At 36.0% G+C, this 21,342-nt stretch overlaps 2 protein-coding genes across 5 annotated transcripts in view; one reads left to right on the top strand and one right to left on the bottom strand.

Moving 5' to 3' along the window:
- The window catches only part of LOC129570091 (rho guanine nucleotide exchange factor 10-like protein), a 106,276-nt gene extending 91,271 nt beyond the window's left edge, over positions 1-15,005 (top strand). For all 4 annotated transcript variants that reach the window (XM_055449498.1, XM_055449500.1, XM_055449499.1 and 1 more), the window contains exons 2-8: positions 8,493-9,220; positions 9,296-9,505; positions 10,103-10,492; positions 10,575-11,019; positions 11,105-11,625; positions 11,694-12,609; positions 12,731-15,005. In XM_055449498.1, coding sequence (XP_055305473.1) covers positions 8,493-9,220; positions 9,296-9,505; positions 10,103-10,492; positions 10,575-11,019; positions 11,105-11,625; positions 11,694-12,609; positions 12,731-13,917 — 4,397 coding nt within the window. In that variant the 3' untranslated portion in view covers positions 13,918-15,005. The remainder of the gene's footprint in view (positions 1-8,492; positions 9,221-9,295; positions 9,506-10,102; positions 10,493-10,574; positions 11,020-11,104; positions 11,626-11,693; positions 12,610-12,730) is intronic.
- A 515-nt stretch (positions 15,006-15,520) lies between these two features.
- LOC129570092 (arrestin domain-containing protein 2-like) lies at positions 15,521-17,675 on the bottom strand. Its single transcript, XM_055449502.1, has 7 exons — positions 17,437-17,675; positions 17,329-17,362; positions 16,941-17,266; positions 16,679-16,864; positions 16,415-16,600; positions 16,038-16,164; positions 15,521-15,964 (listed from the first exon to the last, which is right to left on the bottom strand). The coding sequence occupies exons 1-7, from the start codon at positions 17,524-17,526 to the stop codon at positions 15,789-15,791; spliced, it is 1,125 nt and encodes a 374-aa protein (XP_055305477.1). The 5' UTR covers positions 17,527-17,675; the 3' UTR covers positions 15,521-15,788.
- Between the last annotated feature and the right edge of the window lie 3,667 nt (positions 17,676-21,342).

The following is a 21,342-nucleotide window of genomic DNA, read 5'->3' as shown; positions in this document are numbered from 1 at the left end:
GAGACAAAAATAACTTGGGCGTTTTTATATGAGAATGTCTCGAATTCCAGAACGGCGACAGAATTGTAGAAGAGGGAAAATCAAACAAAATGTACATTTGATAAAAATAGAATCGAAATAAAACCTTAGAATGTGCGAGTTTCACTCAAAACGATACGCATCGTCGAACGAAACGAATGAATAAATAATGTAAATGAACGCATTTCGTTCGTTCGTTCTTCTTTTTTTCCGTCATTGCCGTCGTCCATTTCTTTGACTCCAATAATATTATTATAATGTTTTGCCCTTTCTACGTTCACACTTGCTGACCTCAGTGGAATGTAAGCGCGCTGTGAGTGTATCAGTTTATGCAATTGCTTTGTTTGCTACATTGTAATGAATGTGTCAATGTGACCCAATGGACAAAAATATAAGAAATCGCACGACACAAGCGTGTACATGTTTTGTGTGTTAATTTGTAATTGCGTCGGATTAATATGTGCACTGCAAATTTTGCTGTGGGACATTTATTGATCGCATAAATTATTTAAAAAATTACACCACAGACGATGTCACTAAATGGTTTTGCGAACGCATAAAAATGTTTACTCGAGAAACTTATATTTGCCGGAGGCGAGAGATAAAAACGCCAGCCAATGAAATGGTCTGAACTGGAAACATACTTGCAGCAAAGTGAGCAAATGTGAGAGATGTTAACTAGTTGAGATGAAATTAATATCAAAATCCAAACGGGAAATCGAACGGACTGAGAAAAGTAAATATTATAATTGAAATGGCATGATGCCGTTTGTGGTTCATGTTGTTTTCTGGCGCTTTTTCCCATTCTGTACACATTTCACACCGGCCAGATTGGGATATCGCTACATAAATATTTGCATTGTGGCTACGATGGCGCGCAAATTTCATGTGCTTTGTTTATTTCGGATTCTTTACATTTTCTCACACTGAAATTTCGACTTGTTGTTTTTTCTTTGCCTCATTTTGAATCAACAAACTGTTCACCATCATCATCATAATTGTTTGCCTTTTCCTCTCCCATTTTTACACTTGCATACAAATAATTTTCTTTCTCTTGATTTTGGTTGCACTTCCGTTTTCCCATTCGTTTGTTTTGTTTTCTTCTTATTCTTCTTTTTCTTCAGCCAGTGTCGACGGGGAAAAAATGAAAGAAACTGTCTTTGCATGTAACACAATAGGATGCGTGATGATGCTTTAATTGCCTTTCGAAGAGCTTCTCACTTTCCGTCAGTGCCGTGATTCGAATTTAATTGTTTGCATTTTGCATTGATGCATCTTTGATATGATCGATTCACGGGCTCTGTTCTTCCACACGATGCCGAGTAATTCACCAGCAAGTGTTCATTGATTCACTCTGGGAAAAAGTGAAATCACCGACATTTCAAATGTAAATTAATGAATTGCACATGATTGATTGCTACTGTTCAAAATGACATCGTAGATTTGACGTTGCGCGTCAGAAGAGTCGGCTTGTCGCCTTTGATTTTATAGCTGCTCGTGCACTCGATTCAATTGGTTGGAATATTTCCTCAAGGCAACTGAGCGCAAATAAATCGGCAGCTGCAAATTGAAAAAAAAAATACATGTACATATATATACACTAAATGGCTGATATTATTGTGGAAAAAAAATGTGTAATTGAAATAACCACAAGCACATTACGTTCAACGATTACCAATGCAGCAAGCGATAAATAATGCGAGTAGCAGACAGCGTGTTAGCATTTGCGATGTGATGCGATGATTGTTTGTAGCATTTTGGTGAGGCTTATAAACTGTATGCATCGGAAAAGTGATAGCAAAAATTCAAAAGAGACCGCCGTATTCCGTTCAAAGTTCGTTAAATGACACATTTCACAAGACAGCTAGATGATAAGCAATAGAAATGTTAAATTATTGAGCTAATTTGGTTGGAACAACGTACTCCATTCCAACATTAACTAGCAGTGATTTTAAAAACTATTTTGAAATATGTAAATTCAGTTGCTTCAACGCTTTTTTGTGAGTGCGAGCGAACGGAAATCACGCGCATTTCAAGATTCGATCAATATAAACGGCAAACGTCAAGTCCTATAATGTTGTTCATTAATTTTTCACGGTGTCGCTCTTTCGATAGCGCCGACATAGATGTGAGAAGCGCCAATGATAAACCCGAACTAATCCGTGAGTGTGAAAATAGCATCAAACATTTCGGCAAGATTAATTGTCAATCGTATTCGATCCATTCGAAGTGTGCATGCCCCATCAAACCAAACACATTCACTGAATTAATCACTGAAAGGGAAAAAAAACTGTTTAACACTTTCAATGGTTGAAAAAAGGCAAAAACAAAATAAAGAGTAGTCTTTATGGTGTTGAGAAAACAATAAATCAATTTGAAGAAGAAAAAAAATGTTCATTTTGCAACTCGAACCGAATGTTGTCGTGAGACAATAACAAAGTGGCAGTAGCCGGTGCATGAATTACACACTAAAAGTTAATTTGGAAAGTGTCAAATTGAATCAGCTGTAAACGAAGCGTAGCACGATCGTAACAACTGATCAATTTATTGAAATTCAATTCGTTTCAATTTGTTGAATGGAAACATTTTTCTCTCATTGTTATTATTACTGTTACCATCGTTGTCGTTGTCGATGTCGATGCCGTTTTTCCGATTTACGTGTTCCCATTCATATCAGAGCATATTTGATTAAATTTCGGTGGCCACTCGAGTTGAATTTGATTTTTCGCAGTTTTCTTCTGCGTGAAAAAAATAGGTAAATTATAATTGACCAAATTTTCGCCATTCATTACATGAATTATTATGAAAATAGCTGTTGACGCTTTCCACAATCAGTTTTTGTTTCTGGCAGTTTCGTGAACAAAACATTGATTTTAATTGCATTTGTACACATTATTTTTGCGCGCGCCAATATTTTTACGCGGTTGTTATTTTTCTGTGTTGTGGGCAAACTTCAATATAGACGGCTATTTCATCGATTAAATTAAAAGTCATTGTATGAGAGTGACAGACAAACCACGAATCGAATGTTCATTTGTTTTCAACTCCTTTCTATCAATAAATTGTGCATCGATGCCACGCAGTTACGAATTTTTACGCGGTATTTTCTATTTATGCCTTTCAACATATTGACTGTACAGAGAAAAGCAACAGCAACCGCTATATCAAACGCGACGTAAAAAAAAACAAATTGAATTTGCATTCGGTGTGAATTAATGATATTATATAGATGCAATAAATCGCACACCGAGCGAGCGATAGTAATTGTTTTCGAAATGTATGCAGTTGTTTTGTGTTTTTTTTTTCAACTGCACGTCAAGATCTCATTTTGGATTCTGTTTATTTTCGTTTGAATTTATTCAAGTGGCTTGAACAGCTTTTCAAAGCGCGTATACTTTGATTTCTCTAATGTATTTCTTCTGAAATGTGGGGTGCTGATGTCAATTAACAGATTTTTCTTCTTTCGCTTTTGATATCGATTACATTTTGTGTGATACTATGCATTCTTCTGGTAAACGTGTATATCAATTGCCATACTGTCGATTGCCATTTCGTCTCGTCAACCACAATTTCTAAGATGCATTTTCATTTTCTGCAACATTAACTGTATTTACGTGCATTTGGTTGTTTTGCTTAGTTTTTTCTTCTTCGATATTCAATCGACAACAAAGCGCAAACGTTTTTACAATTGAAAGCATCGATGATTTATGGAGCAGTTGCAATAAATCGATAATACTGATAAATATATCGCCATAAATACTTCATTCACTTTTCCGTCACGTACGAAATACATTGCAATATTTCATGAGAAGTTGTGATGAATCTCCAAGTGTCATTACGAATCAACACAATCATGTGATCTTGACAATCGATCTCAAATTGCCTTTTGTTTAACCTGAAATATCTTTTAATCGGGTATAATTAAATGGCAATAATTCAGCACATACGCTCATTTAAATGGCATTGCATACCCAATCGATCGAGAAAAAATCTATTCAGTTTTTCTGAATGATGAAGAATAGTGCCTGTTTAGAGCGGTTGCCTTTGTACTGTAATTAGTTGAATAATTGAATTACAAATGCGCTCAATTTACGTATTAATCATAAGTATATTGAATGTAATTGCATTGGGGTTTTTTAAATATAGATTTCATACCATTAAAATGCCACGCCGTTGAAGTTGTATTATTAAAATATGGCCTACAAATCTTTTTTTGAATGGAAAAATATTCATGAAATCGTTTGATTCTTAGCCGAGAACAGGCGGTCATGTTCTAAGAAAATGCACCGGATGATTTGAGTTATAAGAGAAAAAACGTTTCGTGTTTTTATTCTAGTAAAATTTGCAAACAATGGACGTTGTTCTGCCGTTCTAGTAGCGGATTGTCTGACCGCTTTGATTGGTGAATAATACGCTTTTATGTGCGATTCCGAAAAAAAGTGTTTAAATCAAACTCCACCTGTCAATAGATCTTTTCGTCGTCATTATTATTATTATTATTGAATGTTTGAGTCAGAAATCTGAATGTAAAACCCGCTTAAAATGTCATAAGTTCGTCTGTTTGCAGCCATTAAACAGTGGTTATTTGAATGAACAAATTAGTCACAAATAGAAATACAGCCCGGGACGTATCTCTAATTGCCAGTATCAGCAGCAGCTATCTCCTAAGTTCATCTGCATTATTTTAGTTGAATGCATCAAGTGAAGCATTCAAAATATAGACAAGTTCAGTATTGAACTGCTATGCGCCGCAGTATGCTATCACGTCGTGCGTTTACCGCAATACAATTTATCGATTCGAATCAAATATCGTTCAATTCATTGATGCAGATGTGGGATGTAGGCCACCTCATGCAATCACAAATCAAAAATGTACACTGCACATGCACAGTAGTCAAGCATATCAATGGTACATTTTCTATTTGCATATCTGCCTGCCCTACACTTTCGCTCAACATTCACTCACAATGTATTTCAGTTAAATTCTCATTTGCATAACACGGTGACTATAATCCATTGCATCGATTCTGCACAAATAGTGCGTAAAATTCCAATAAATAATATCCATCTGATGATAAAATCTTGATTTCCGTCACTTAATGGTGCACATTTCGAATCACACGATATGCCGATGTAGTTGCCACGAGGTACAACAGGTTTCTTAAACGACCCGACTCCTTTTCGAAAATCGCTTCAAATAATATGAAAAATTGGCCCACATTCACTTTGAGTTATGTCATCGATTGGATATGTTATCGGAGGAAAAATTGTAAATGAATTGCTGTCTCTACAGGCGCAACCAATTCAAAGAGATGAAAAATCGATACAAAATATTTCAATTATTCCGCCGCTGCGAACAAAAACATGAGCTGATAAATAACATCTGCGCTGACTGGCAATCAAGCCAAAAAAAATATATATATAAATTTATTTCAATTGATCTAGTTACTTTGACTGCGCAATAATACCGACATCACTACCGACAGTGAACGAGACGGTTTGCTATCGGGAAAACTGTTCAAAATGATATGCATGCAAATTTTTGGTTCGGCTCATTTAAATTCAAGAACGAAACAGAATATGAGCAAAATCTTAGTAGGTCGTTGTGGTGCTTTCAAATCGCGTGGGAGCACAATAATTGAAATTTATTAAATTGCACAAGCGAAAAAAGCAGAAACGAATAATCATTCGATTGGCAATACTTATTGCTTAATCCACATCGATATTGCATTTAGACATTTTCTTCAAAAGACTCGCCGAATGTAGCAAATGAACGCAATTTATGGAAATTTGGAATTTATTCAAAGGAAAAGGGCACGGCGTCATTTTTATTTCTCTTAATAAAGCTTCAGATTGGGACTTCTGTCTTGATAACTGCTTCTTAAACACGGATTTAAAACCAACGCCGGGACCGAATGTTGTTGTTTTTTGTTTTGCATTAATAATGAGTAATCTTTCCTGTGCGAATGAAAAAAAATCATTGTTCCATTGAATAAACCGTTTTTTATGCGAAGAAGAGTTGAAACGGAATACGGAACAAGTAATACAAATATATATGAATAAGATCCCATACTTGGCCTTTGGACCAAGATTTAAATGAAGCAATGATAACAATCGGCAGTCAAATTTAAAACGAACAGAAGAAGAAATGTAAATATCGAAAGTCAAAACGAGCGTATGTTGTGCGGCGATTCAGAAAAAAATCACTGGTGTTATTGAACGGCTGATGTGGGACACAGGAAAAATTGATTAACTTTATCTCTCAATGCTCGAAATTAAAATTGGCGTAAGCCAAAATGGTGTACGTATGTTTCTCATAAGTTTTTTTTCTTATGCGCATTAAGGAAAATAAATTGGACTGAATACAGTTTTGCAATCGTTTTGCACGAAAGGCTCTACTTCGTTGCTTGTATGCGATTACAGGTGGCGCGCAATTTTTCAAATAAAATAAACGGTCTTATCACTGTGCGAAAATGTAAATGTTTCATGTGGGTGAAACGCCAAACGAACGATGATCATTGAAATGGCGATTTGATGCCAACGATCTATCGAGATTGACATACCTTTTTCCCAATACAAATGTGGTGAGGAATAAAGCGCGTGCGCATACCACGAACTTAACATAGTGAAACTAATCGATTGTGGCATAAGCCATGAGGAATTGAAAAAAAAAATCGTTTGCTCATTGAATGAAACGCAATTGGGTTGAATGTTAGGCTTTTGGATTTTTTATGGAAGATTTTTTTATTTGTATGCATGAGCGAGAGGCTAGATAAGTCTTTCGCCGATTAAAGTTAATCGCTATGTGCGAATTCTACTTACTGAATGAAACAAGCAAAATTTAAACACTGAACATTATATCTACTATCTCGCACCGTAGAACAAAAATTTAACAAGAAAATTGTCAGCGATAACACTGAACACTGAATTGCGGACAGTAACTGATGGAATTGGACGCTTTCATTTCGCATTTTGCATTTTTGGAAACATTTTGCGAAGCGAAGCTGAAGAACCATTTCTAAGTGGCATTACGACATCTTGTTGCGCGATAAAATTGTCGATCATGTATTACAGTAATAAAAACCTTAACCAATGTTTGCATCTGCTTTTGTAAAGTGTATACACAATACTCAAATTATGCCAATCCATTATTCAATACATTGGAAGAGTTTGACTTCAACTCAAGTATATTTTTGAGTATTCCACTCGTTTCCATGATTTGCGAACTTTCTTTTTAAATTGATGAATCATGTATTGACAATGCGAGTGTGGGCAATTGCCATTGTTATGCCCGATGCAATGTAACTCAATAATCATATTTTTGGCAAATTTTTAAGCAACATTGAAATTACTTTTTTACACAACAATTGCATTGTATTGTTTGATAAGATTACATTCGTTGGTTTTTAGTAGAAGGAAAGTGTACAAATTTAATTTGGTGTGAAACAAAGAGTCCGATAATTTGGCGAAAAAGATTGCAGCAAGTGCGAAATACAGATCACTTTTAGCGCTTGCAAAAAGAAACCGCCTGTCAGTCGTATATTTCATACATACCTATAATTTTGCACAAAGTAATTTTCTTGTCTTCACGTACATATTTGATTCTCTGTCCAATTACCTATCACATTTTGTTCGCAAACATGTTCGATGCTTTTTGCTGTTACGTAACGATGCACGAGAATTCAAAATAAAATGTATGTGTTATTCAACTGCAGCGTAGTATCGTCCTGTTGGTGCAAACAGCACCCGATTCAACGGTTTATTGCCAATGTGAATTATACGTCATAAAAATAGCCCAACATCTGTTTGGACTGAAGTGAGGGACACTTTGTTTTCGAACAATTGTCAGCCATATGCTTGACCGTGTATGAAGTTAATTTTGGCTGTTATCTGACCGAAATGGCAACAAAAATAGTTTTTGGTTGCTGTGTAAAAAATTCATTGATAACAATCCTAGTTCGACAAAGGCGATGAAGTGTTCATTTCAACGATAATAACCCATTAACAAGTGTATTTTTAGCACAACATAAATCGTGTCGCGGGTCATTGTATTTTCGCATTTATCATTTCATCGACTAGAAAAAATGACAAGAAAAATCATAAATTTGAATAGAAACACAACCGGGACAGACACGAGCATATAAGAAAAAATAACAAATGAACAAATGATGTATATCTGGAATTTAATTTACCTGTTTAACACGAAAAACAACACGAATGCTTCACTCTTAATGTGCCACACGTCATGTTCTGATTGAATTAATCAGATGACGCTAATGCGTTGTGTAAACACTCATACGATTTTCAAAATAAATGTTACGCAGAAAAAATAAAATAAAGTGGTAAATTTTGGTTTGATGATGTTTAACTCTAAAATTAGCACAGTCTTTTTACAATCGGCCAATTACTTCACTTCTTGGCACAATAACATAGCAGCTAATAAATTAATTCGCAATCCATTTGTTTATTTGTAGATGAACCGAAATTAAATTCAGGCGCCTGGGAGGATCCGTTACCTATATCGAATGCAGCTAAAAGTAACAACAACCATTTGCATTCGGCTGGATCGCGTCGTTCAGAGCCATTTCCAGCGCTACGTTTAAGTAACAAACTAAATACGAATCCATTAAGTTCAGTGGCGGCTGCTGCAGCAGCGGCAGCAAGTCTGCAAAACGGCAACTACACATTGAATACAATACATCAGAACTTTAAAAATCGCAAAAGACTGGAGCACACACCATCGTCACGAACAGTTAGCTCGGATGAGGGATGGTGCTCAGAGCGCGGTGGATCTGAACATGATTTCTCATCCGATGGAGAGGATGAGGATAAGAAAAGTATTAATAGTTTAACATCAGTCAACACAAGGAATAGTCATTTGCGATCGACATTGAACAAGGCAAAACAGCATTTATCATTTGATAAATGGCGAAGTGGTGGCACATCCAGCAATCATTCGAACACTACGATGCCATCACAACAGCCAGAAATATTGTCCCCAGGCGAATCATCGCCTGGGGGCCGATTATCCAGATGGTTTTCTATACGTCGCGGTTCAGCGCATCAATACGATTTTGGTGCGAGCAAAAATTCCGGACGCGACAGCCGAGCTGGTAGCATAGAGCCCGATGAAAAGTCAAAACAATCAGGAACATTGAATGGGACCACAATAAACGGCTATAAAATGCCTTTATTGCCAGAGGTATGTAATACTTAAATTGTACCACCAATTCAAACATAGATCGTCAATTGGTTTTCGCTTTTATTTCTGAACTAGACCGACGAAATCGATGGAGCACTGCTTGGAGCACTAAATGGACGGAATAGTCAATCACACATTGATGCCATTAATCGTCAATTAAATCTTACATTACCAGCCACCCCACCGTCCGGCCTATCGCAACAGCAATTGAAACGACGTCATATTTTTGCCGCAATTGTTCACAGTGAATGCTCCTACGTTGCTACTTTACAGCGTCTAGTCAATGTAAGTAGTAAAACAAGTGCCGTTCGGTCTATTATTGTAGAAGATTGCACAAAATGAGTTGCAATTGATCAAACAAAACGAACAGTAGCCGATTGCATCGGATGTCAATCATTTGACTACACATTTGATTTGAGTTCAACTGGTTGATTGTTTCCTCAGAATCGAAAGTGAATAGAAAGATTCTATTGAACATGTTGATCGTGCAGAACGTTTTATTGGATTCAAAGAAGCATAAAGTGAATGAATATAATGAACCAAGAGTATAAATTATCGATTCTGAGTATCGAATCAACATAAGTACGATATGTTTCCAAGTCATTAAAACCAAAGCTTGTATTTATTTAAATTAAACAATTCCGCAGTTTAAGGCAATCAAATAATAATAATAAAGTAATTTTTTATGGGTTCTATTTGAAAGCGTGTCAAAAGAGCAATGTCTCATGTTCCATACGCGAAGCTCTCTGCATAAAATAGCAAAAAAAACTCATTTCTCGTCACATTGTAATCGTGACTTTTGGTTATACATATTCAATTACATGTATACGTTATTAATTGCGTTTATTTCTCATCGCATGTGTTTGTTTTCTCTCTTTTCAGGATTACAAAAAACCACTCGAGGAAAGTAATCCACCCATACTCAATTCGTCCAAGATTGCCATATTATTCCATCGTTTGCCAGAAATTCTACACTGTCACACACTATTTCGAATTGCCTTAGCTGAATGTGTTCGTAATTGGGATTGTGAGGAAAAGGTGGCCGATGCATTCATTTCGTCATTTGGCAAACCGATCATTCTGGAGATTTACAGCGGTTTCATTAACAATTTCTCAGCTGCGATGGAACTAGCCAAAATGGAAGCCAAACGTAAATCGGCTCTGGCGGATTTCTTCAAAGTCAAACAAATCAGCGCCCACGATCGACTGTCGTTCTTTGGCTTGATGGTGAAACCGGTACAAAGGTTTCCTCAGTTCATTTTATTTTTACAAGTAAGTGGATCTTAGGGCTTAAAATTACCATTTTGAATGCATACATTATTTAAAAAAATGTTCTTCTGCTTTTGAACAATAGGACTTATTAAAGTACACACCACAAGGTCATCACGATCGTATGTCACTGCAATTGGCGTTAACTCAGTTAGAATCACTGGCCGAGATGCTAAATGAACGAAAACGTGAAGCCGAACAATACCAAGCATTTAAAGAGATGTTAGGCAATATTGGCGGCACATTCAACACCCGGTCATTATCATCAGAAGGCAATCGCAATCGATACTTGTTGCGTGAAGATAATGTTACCCATTTGGAGTTTAATCAAGCTGGCTTCATAGTCAAGTCGAAACAACGTCGGCTACTTCTGTTGAATGACAAAGTGATCTGCGTGTCGGTGGCTCCTAAGCTATCAAATGAGTTCGGTGCGACCGAGAAACTTTCCTTCAAGTGGATGTACCCAGTGAATGAAGTGGAAATCGTTGACAATAGCACATCAGCCACATTGTCTCGAATTCTGACTGCCGGTAAGTATTAAGAAAAATAACAAAGTTCTTTTGCATTTTCCGTTATTTCATATTTATAATACTTATTCATTTCTATCGTACGAAGGTTTGAATCGCGGTGGAAGCTTGAAATCAAATGGTTCCGGAGCGAATGATACACTGTCATCAACATCGTCGAACGGATCACCAACGAATGGCGCTGATAATTTATGCAGCGAAATGAGCACCTTAATGCATGATTATGAAGTGATGTCACGCATAAATGATTTGATTGGTTCACTGAAAGGCAACTATCGTGATATCAATACAGATTTGACGAAGAAAATACTCGCCACCATTCAGTCATCGATACAGAAAAAAGACGAAGAAATGGCATGGGTTGATTCATGCTGTTTACAGTTGATCGTACGCACCAAAAACGGCAAAGAAGAAACATTCACATTCCAAACAGAAGATCCATCCGTTAAAAAAGAATGGATTACGGAACTTCGTTTGGCTCAACTGTCGTTGGATCCGAATAATTCACCAGCATGGGAGATTCCAGAGCGAGAACAACGACCACCTTCAACAAAGCTACCGTTGTTTGTAAAAGCACAGTCTGTTCACAAATCACATCATCAAACCGAGGTAAATTAATTGATAAATCATATGTCACATTCGAAAATCGAATTCTTAATTGAACGTTTCACTTGCAGGTCCGATGTGGCTGCTATTACACAACAACGAATCATAATCGAACGTCGACACGTCGACGTTCGAAAAATCAGAACTACGCCTGGATTTGTACAACCGATGGAACGAGTAGTCATACGACAATCTTACTGCAACACCATCAACGTGCTGGCGAGCTGAAAGAGGTCGGATCATTTGATCTAGTTGAAACAATCGTCACATCGATGGAATTCGTGAAGGGAATAAATAACTTGAATCCAGAAGAAGAGGAAAGTGACCGATCTATGATAGATGGGGATTCAGTATGGATGGGAACCATGTCAAAGAAAATCTTCATATATTCAGCGACAAATCCCGAGCAAGATAAACAAATTGCTGTTTGCACATTGCCGGCTGCTGTGACGCAAATCGTATTCCATATGGATAGCACTTTTGTCGCATTGACCGATGGAACTGTTCAAATATTCCGTCGTGGCTATAATGGTCATTGGCTACTCAAGGAACCGCAAACCGTTTCGTTTGGAGTTAGCGAACCGATCACAAGCATACTGTCGATAAATGCCAACGTCTACGCCGGCTGTGGGCAAAAAGTGTACGTACTTAATGGCTGTTCGGGTGAAATACAAAAGGCATTCGATGTAAATCGTGAACAAAGCAATGGCACCACTCACACCGTTCAGTATATGGCACATTCGGGAATCGGCCTATGGATTTCACTAAAAAATTCCAGTGTTATTTGCCTATATCATACAGAGACGTTTAAGCATCTTCAGGACGTCAATATTGCGAGCAATGTACTTCGAGTCACATCATCGCAACGCGACTGTGTTAATAATAATTCATCTGTGTTCGTAACCGCTCTAATGGCGTCCAAAGGATTGCTATGGGTCGGGACAAATGTTGGCATATCGTTGACTATACCATTGCCGCGACTAGAAGGTATGTAATATTTCAAAAACGAATCAAACTATTCGTATTTTCATTAATTTATATTCTTCTTATTTTAAGCGAGCAACCGTTTTAATCACACAAAATAATGAACACTTTATTTCCCTTAAAGGTGTGCCAATCATCAGCGGTGCCGTAAATATCTCGTATCATGCACATTTTGGTCCAGTCACATTCTTGATGCCACTGCTACCCAAGTCTTATTATAAGCCATTGCCATCAGAGCCTCCACCAACGACAACGATTCAACAGCAGAACTTCGACGAGGACGATAAGTTAAATGAAGACAGTACAGTTACGCTGCGAAGATGTGAAAACGATGAGCAAAACCAAAAAACCAATACAAAAGATTCAGCCCAACACAAAAAAACCGAAAGAAGTAATTCTCAAGATATGTCGGCCAGATTGAAGGCGCAGCTTGTTCAAAGTCCAGTTGTGTTACGCAGACGTCGGGGAAAAGATGCTGGCGAATTGTCTCGAGCATCAAAAACACTTCCACGAGGACTTGGATCGGCAGCCGCGTTCACAGCCTCAATGCATTCGAATACATCGTCATCGCAAGGGTCCGATCACAGCGGATGCGATGTATATGGTCTGTACGGAGATTTGATCTTCGTTAAAGAAGATTATGATAATGTAGAACAAGGACAGGGCACGTTAATGGACCCGTCGTACGAAAGTCTTCGAAGAAGTGAACCAGAACTCGCCACTATCGCCACCAAAGTAACCACGTTAGATCGACGTTTGCGTATAAAAGTGAGTCGGCCACGTTCATTAGATTTATCAAACTGGTCAGTTGACTCTCGATCATCAAGTCTGTACACATCTTCGGGCAGTGAGGAAAGCATGGCCATACGTCAGGGTCTATTTTCCAGTCGAAGTGTATCTAGGAACAGTAGTAATGCAAGCCATAAAACCGGCACCGACTTGATGAATATCTGTGAAAACAGTACCGATATCCAAATTGTTCCAACGATGGCTTCAACACCACCATCGGCTACTTCGACCATGAATCGTCCAATATTGAAACGATCACCAAAAGAAGAGCATGAACAAATGCAAACAGTTGTTGCAGCGACGCTGAAGAAAAAGAAAAATGCCAAAAACTCAGCCGCCACAAATGAATCGGTTTTAGGTCGGCGCACGGTGATTACTTTAACCGGCGGACGCGGCTATATCAACTGGAAACACGTGTGGTACAACTACCCAATGGATAAATCGCATAAAACGAATCAAACATTGGCACGAGCACCAAATTCAAGTGATGCGCATGTTGTCATGTGGGAGAAGAAACTTTGAGCCCTGTCCAAACAATATGCATTTAAACTATTGTGGATTTTTTTCCATATGTATTATTCATATCAAACGAAAATATTATGGATATTTAAATTGACTTTCCCAGTGTCTTCTAAAGCGTATAATTGTAATATAGATGCATAGAACATAAGAAATATTTAGTGGCTGCATTGGTTTTGCGTTTTAAATAAAACGAAAGGAAAAATCTAAAAATGGGATTTATCATATAGATATATATTTAATATTTTTTTACAATGTTAACTTAACAATTGCCATACAATAGATTTAATTAAGCATTGCACAAACATATACATTCATATATTAATTGTTATTTTCTTTTAGGAAAATAAGCAAATCAATTATTTCAAACATGTAAACAGAAACACATTTTGACGCTGAAATGAGTTACAATCGTCAATCAAATTAGAAGTAGATTTAACACGGAACACAGTTTTCCCAGGTTGAATTTGTTTTTTCTTTCATTTCATGTTTAACTTATATAGAAGGTATGGTTTTCTAGACTATCCACTACTTCTAACACATTTTGTGTGTCAAAATATTCAATAATTATTAGGATATTTGCAAAAGAATATTTCGGTCTTGAATTGTGGAAGAAATTGTTAACATCAAATCATCTACAATAAAGGCAAATGACTTCAATTGGTGACACGTAAAAGAACATATGATTTTTTCGAAGTTTCCAAGCGTCGACTGAATACAGCTAATAGGAAAAAAAGTTATTTTGGCAAAGTTGTAAAAATTTGTGGATGCTTTAACTTTTCCGAAATCTATTTTTATTCATTTTTATTTCAGTTATGCGTAAAAATATTGAAAAACACACAAATCTTATACGTCTCATCTAAAGATTTTAATCTTTTCTAATAACAGAACAAATTGAAAAATTGCCTTATCTCATTGAACTGTATATTTTTTTTAAAATCATATTTATACATTGGATTAGTCAAACAAATTATTCGTATTACTTTATTTTCTACTATTTCAAATGTTTGGGCATTAAAACAAAATGTTTTTCACTGTTTTAATCATCCAAAATAAAAGAGAACATTTTATTTTTCGAAAAATCAACAAAATTGTCCACGCTGTTTTCTTTAGACTTGAAGTTATCTCGTAGGATTGGAATTCATGTGGAAGAACTAAAGCAATATATGAAAAAGCATTTACGTTGTCGAAAGACATATAGCACTATAGTTTTTGGTAAAGCTTCAATATCGAACGACGTTTGATCACAGCGCCATCTGTTGAAAATTTAAATCCTTGAGCATCGTCCATTTGGCTAAAAACGTTCATTTCACGTAAACATCAGATGAAGAGAAAGATATTTTAATCAAATGTGAATGTTTGAGCAATGAGCACCAGATCAAAAAAAAACAAAAGTTATCCATTGCCCAATCACGTTACCTGTTTCAGTTTAAGTCTCAAACTTTAGAAATAACTTCCATTTTGCGGAAGTTTAGTTTTATGCAAAGCATTATCTATAGCATGAATGTTTGTAAATTTAGATATTCTCTTCGTTTTAGATTTAAAGGCTTTTAATGAATAGAATATATTGTTATTCTATCCAAATGAATAATAAGTTTAGTTTCAATTAAAATTATGTACTAAAGTTATATTTGATCGGGCGTTTTTCATAAAGACACAATTGTATTGCTTGAGCTTAAACCTCGTAATGCGTTATAATGTGTGCAGCTAATTGTTCACACTACATTTATCGATGTATCTTAAACGTTCCATTTTGTCTGAATCAGTCTGGATAAGCAAGTATAACTGAGTGGGTGCTCCGAGGAAAAAAACATGTACTCTTCTCGAAAACGTGGTGAGCTCCTTCCCATTTCAAATTATTTGATGATCTGATGTCAATCCGTACCGGACTGTTCACTCGATGACTCCAGACTTTGCTCTGAATTTTGTCTTCGTTTCGTTGGCCGAACACTGAACATAGGGTAAATAGGTGCATACTGGTTTCTTTTGTCATTTTCCGAATCACCAAGGTTTAAGTAGTCCTCCAGCAGGGCTTCATATTTGGATGGTACTGCAAAGAATTCTACCGCATTACATTCTATTTCACTTTCACTTTTGCAAGGCGACAAATGTAATTTAATTACCGATATGATTACACTCTATTGAGTCGGCGAAATGAACACAGCGATAAGTACTGTACAGAGGGACCGTTCCAATTGTTATCGGTAACTTAATCAACGGTTTCAAGGCTCCGCTGATATTGCCATAAATCTGAACAACGAAAAAAACAGACAATTTTCGTTAAAAACAACGTCTGGAAAGTAACACTATAGCTAAAGAATTTCATTGATGAAATCAAACGCCAAGAATCGTGTGGGGGAAACGGTTTTACTGTTTTAAATTAGATAACGATTCGACATGATAAGCGACAAAAAATAAATCCATTGTTCTCTTCAGAAAAAAGCACTATTTTTAGACAAACGACGATGTTGGACAGTCTCAATGTAATTTTTTTAAATACCTTAATTTCGTAAGTGATGTGTAAAATTTTGCTCGAATTATCAGAGGTCGAGGGGACTGGTGGCACTAAAATATCTGGAATGTGAACTGCACACGTGTTTGCTGGGCAGCCACCAACGAATACTGTCTGTACTGGTGATTTATGTGCTTTTCTTTGATTGCGAGTCGTATCAAAGTAAACACACACCTTTTGAAAAGCAAAACACCAATAAAACACATTAGTCATACTTTCATTTCACATATATGATAAAAGAGGCTTGCTCACTTTGTTCAGTTCAACTTTAAATTCCGAAATATTTTTGATACTTTTGTTATTCACATCTATCTCAAGTGGTATTGTTTGTCCTGGAGCATAACCTGATGTTGGGATGGTCGCGGTTATTTGCACATTGTTCAAAGTCATCGATAAAAATCGGAAAAATTTCACACACTGTTGCTTCTTTGTAGGACTCTACAAAATTTATATTATTTAAATTATTTATCCATGATTTATTCAATTAGTCAAGTATTTTTCGTATTAGTCATACCTGGAACAAAGGTGATGCATTCAAATTATGAGGTTTAATAACCGTAAATGCAATTGTTTGAGTTTGCACAGGCTGATTCGGGCGAACGATATTCACACTTGCCAAATATCGAATGAAACCGTATCTCCCTTCACAAGACGTCGGCAAATTGTTCGGCAATTCAATTTCAAAAGGGTATGTATAAACTCCTGTTGAAACTGTGGTAGAACCTTCAGATGGTTCAGATATTTTGATTTCTGATTTTAAATAAATTTCTTCAGAATGAAATAAACGACGTTGCTCTGTCCATTCACATTTGCCAACGCCAAGAATTTGAATGACAATATCTGTAAACCACCAACGATTAAATTCTTCAAATGTCATGAAATCATTTCACGATGCAACCAACCTTTGACTTTTTGCTTCTCATAAAATGTCAGAACCTTACAGTTTAAAATAGAAAAGAATGAACGTCATGCATTTATTATTTTTTCTTGTATTTTCTATACCACATTACCACATTTCCAGATAATTGTTGTCCACAATGATAGACTCCATCACAGTGACCGTTTGGATTCAAATGAATTTCACAAATTGTATTCTTCATCGCAAAAAAATCTCTTCTTCTTTCTTTAAATCAACTTAAAACACCGATTCTTCCTTAGTTCCGGCAACTCACAGCACATAAATGATCAAATGATGCGAATTCGAAACCTTTTTCGTCTGATATGTCGATTGACGTTTTGCGAGAATTGCGGCTTATACACGAACGTCAGCTTGATCGTATTTACTAGAACAAAAAAAGTGCAGCGATAAGATAACGGCGTTATCAGCAGAAAATATGAAGCAAAATGTTGAAAGTCAAATAAAATCAAGTCGACGATAGTAATTTAAAGACCAAGGGTCGGACAATCCGTTTCAAATGGGGGGGGGGGAGACAGAACAACACATTTCAAACATCCAATTATTAATAAATAAATCACACTAAAATGATGGCAAATATGTAAAATTCGCAAAAATCAATAGAAAACACGGTCTTCATCGCATGAAACTGTAAACAACGTGAACGCAAAGTGCAAATCAATTATATAACACAAAATAATACATATCATCGAATTTGTGTAATCAACGTCAATCGGAGTTTTGGTTCATTTTGACCCCCACCTTGCTGTGTCGGTATGCCAACAAACGTTCAAACGTGATCCGGTTATAACTTGATTTTTATACATCAGACAATTTCTTTGATCTTACAAGGGAACTACGATTTGTTTTGACGGAAGCAATTAATCTGTTTATATTATTTCTCTTGTGAACATTTATTTCCCATCGGTAACGCATCAAGAATACGTATACGTACACTACCGTGCAAAAGTTTGGAACCACTAGGTATTTTTCATACAAATTGAAAAACACCTGCACTCTTGATATATTGTGCATAGTTTCTACAACGTTTCAATAGTAAAACACAGTGGTTTCATCAAAAAATATTCATGAATTTCAATAGCAATTTGAAGTTGTTCTGTGTGAAAAATGATCAAATTTGTATGAAGATTAAAACAGATCAAATTCAAATTGATACATTTTTTAAATACGTGAATATTTTTTGATGAAACCTCTGTGATTTACTATTGAAACGTTGTAGAAACTTTGCACAAAACATCAAGAGTGCAGGTGTTTCCGAAATATGTTAATGAGTCCACCAAAAATGGTCAATTTGTATGAAAAATACCTAGTGGTTCCAAACTTTTGCACGGTAGTGTACATTGAGAAGAAATGATGATATGATAACAAATTCGAATGATATGAAATCTCTTAAAGAAAATTCGTGCGTTCACACACGCTTTCTTCACAAAAGGCAATTCCAGTTTGTGTGTTAAGAAAAAAAGTAAATAAACAGATGTATCAATTCTTAAATATCATAAACAGTGATTTACTTCTTCCTTCAATTGCGTTTTGATTTCTTTGCACAGATAATACGTACGTCCTGTGCTCTTTCGAAGTTGATAATCATTTTTTTATTTCAATTTGTTGCAGTCAATGAGATCGGTCCGACTTTGTTTATTTTTGGTACAGACTGATTAATCCGAGACACATCCGCGAGAAGATCAATCACAATGTTTTGAAAATAAGATTTCTGTTGGCGCGTTCTATTACTTTTGGTGTTCCACGTGTAGCATAACTTATATTGACCTGAAATTGCGTTGAATAAAGTTCAACGGGGTCGAACCAGATTCATAACTCTTTGAACAACCTCGGCTAAATTACTTTTTGTGAGCCATGCGATGAGAAATGTAATTGTTTATAATGTTCTGTTGTTCCAGTTTTAGTTTTGTGTTGGTAAATCTATATATACATAGTGGGAATATACATATACTAGCTGTTCCCTGCGTGCTTCGCTACGCGTTTTTATTTTCAATATTAATCGGTCGATTTTTTTCATTTTAGCCAAAATATGAACCACTACTAATGTCCGAAATTGTAAATTATATTAAATTTGTTATTTTTTCTGTCTCTTCAATTTCTGAGGGATCATTGCAATTTAATCGAACGTAATCGCTTTACTGCTCTATGATTTTATTATCAATTCAATTTCATTTGTCATCTTATTTCACGAATATAAAAATTTTCAGCTGCTCTCGAAGTTTCTTTTTTCAAACGATTTTCATGGTCATATGTTGTTTCGCTTTCTCGGATATATTTTTACTTTCTTGCATTAGATGTTTTTTCCCAATATACATATAACTTTTTTTTGAAGGCATTTTCAATTATTTTTATTCACGGAGAATAAATTAAAAAATTAAGTTAAAGTGACAACAACGTCAAATATGACAACAAAATCATAGAGCAGTAAAACGAATACTATGATGATAAAGGAATTGTTTACTTTTTTTCAACATGGTTTTCTCATACCAATAAGTGTTTAACACGATGGCCGACCATGATGGCCTTTTTTCATTTTCTTTTTCATTCAAACATATGATACACAACCCATATGAACCATTTGCGGAGAAATTCAGTGTACAGTGGAGCTGTGCGGAGTTCGGCGGAGATTTCATACATAAGCTATATCTGAAGCAGTGCGTTCATGGCTACTTAGATGTGTATTGAACAATAGAAATGTAAATACAGCAAAGAGTGCTCACACTTACAGCGTATTAACGGTATTTCCGCTGGACTCCGCACTGCTCCGCTGTGCACTGTATTTCTCCGCAAATGGTTCATTTGGGTATTGACTATTCATATGTGAAAATGGTGTTAAGTCGACACTGCCTTCTTGACAGTTCTCATATAAATGAGCCCAGAAGCGCCAACTGGTGCAAGAACATGTAATAGAACCGTTGTATACCAATAGTATTAAAAGCTTAAACGTTGGGTATACTGTTATTGACTGTTTTGAATAGTAGTTCTTTCACATAAAAACATAAAAATCTGCTTGCATTTAACTGATATCTCGCTTATTCCATTGATATTTTTTCCAAAGGAGAAAAAAAAATATTTCAAGCCTCAATTGCACAGCATATCACTATTAGAATCATTGTGTCAACATGAATCAACCAATAAACAAACCAAAACAAACACAAACCACACAATGAAATACCACGTTTGTATAAATATAGCAATCACTTGAAGAGAAAAACTCAAAAAAACATGTTTTAATAAAAAAAAATTATTCTAATATTCTAGACCCGGTATATATGAAATTTAATGAAATTTTTGTGTTTTCACGTGTTTTCATCAACATGAATAACTGCGACAAATGTCACTTCATGTTGTCATTGAAACAATCGGAACGTGGAACGTCAACAAATGAACTGACATTTGTTCGCAATTCTTAAGTTACTCTTGTGTTGACAAAAACACGCAAAAACGCGAGAAAAATGTTTGATTTTACGTTTTAAAATAACAAGATTAAATTCTTGCATTGAAAAAAAAAATATTCGCGCTTTTTAATAAAAATAAACTCAAAATATTTCTTGAGAACAGAAAACCGCTCAATAAGCAACTGACACATGTATATATTTGTATACAAGCTTTTGAATTTGACGTACGTTGTGCTTGTAGTACTTGTTCTTGCACCAGTTGGCGTTGACGTTAGAAGGCATAGCGTCGTGTTAAGTCGTGTTAACATGACCATGACTGACCGAGAGGGTGTCCAAGTCCATGTTCATCTCCGTTCCGAGGCCTTTCATATGATATTCATATTGACTATTCATATGTGAAAATGGTGTTAAGTCGTCTTAACTTGACCACGATGGACCGTGATGGACCATGATGGTGCCTATGTCACCCGCCAGCCCAAGACCTTTCCAATGATGTATGGCATGTCCAGATCGGAACACGCGTTCGGCCTCCAAGTCATTTCAGACAGACAGACACACATTCTCTTTTATACACTGTCACATTAAATGGAGAATCTGTCACC

Source organism: Sitodiplosis mosellana, unplaced genomic scaffold (genome assembly GCF_009176505.1).
Source record: "Sitodiplosis mosellana isolate CC-2019 unplaced genomic scaffold, AAFC_SMos_1.0 Smas_scaffold_47, whole genome shotgun sequence".
In the NCBI taxonomy this organism is placed as follows: domain Eukaryota; kingdom Metazoa; phylum Arthropoda; class Insecta; order Diptera; family Cecidomyiidae; genus Sitodiplosis; species Sitodiplosis mosellana.
The sequence above is the reverse complement of the archived record's forward strand: the minus strand, read 5'-3'. Positions and strand labels throughout refer to the sequence as shown.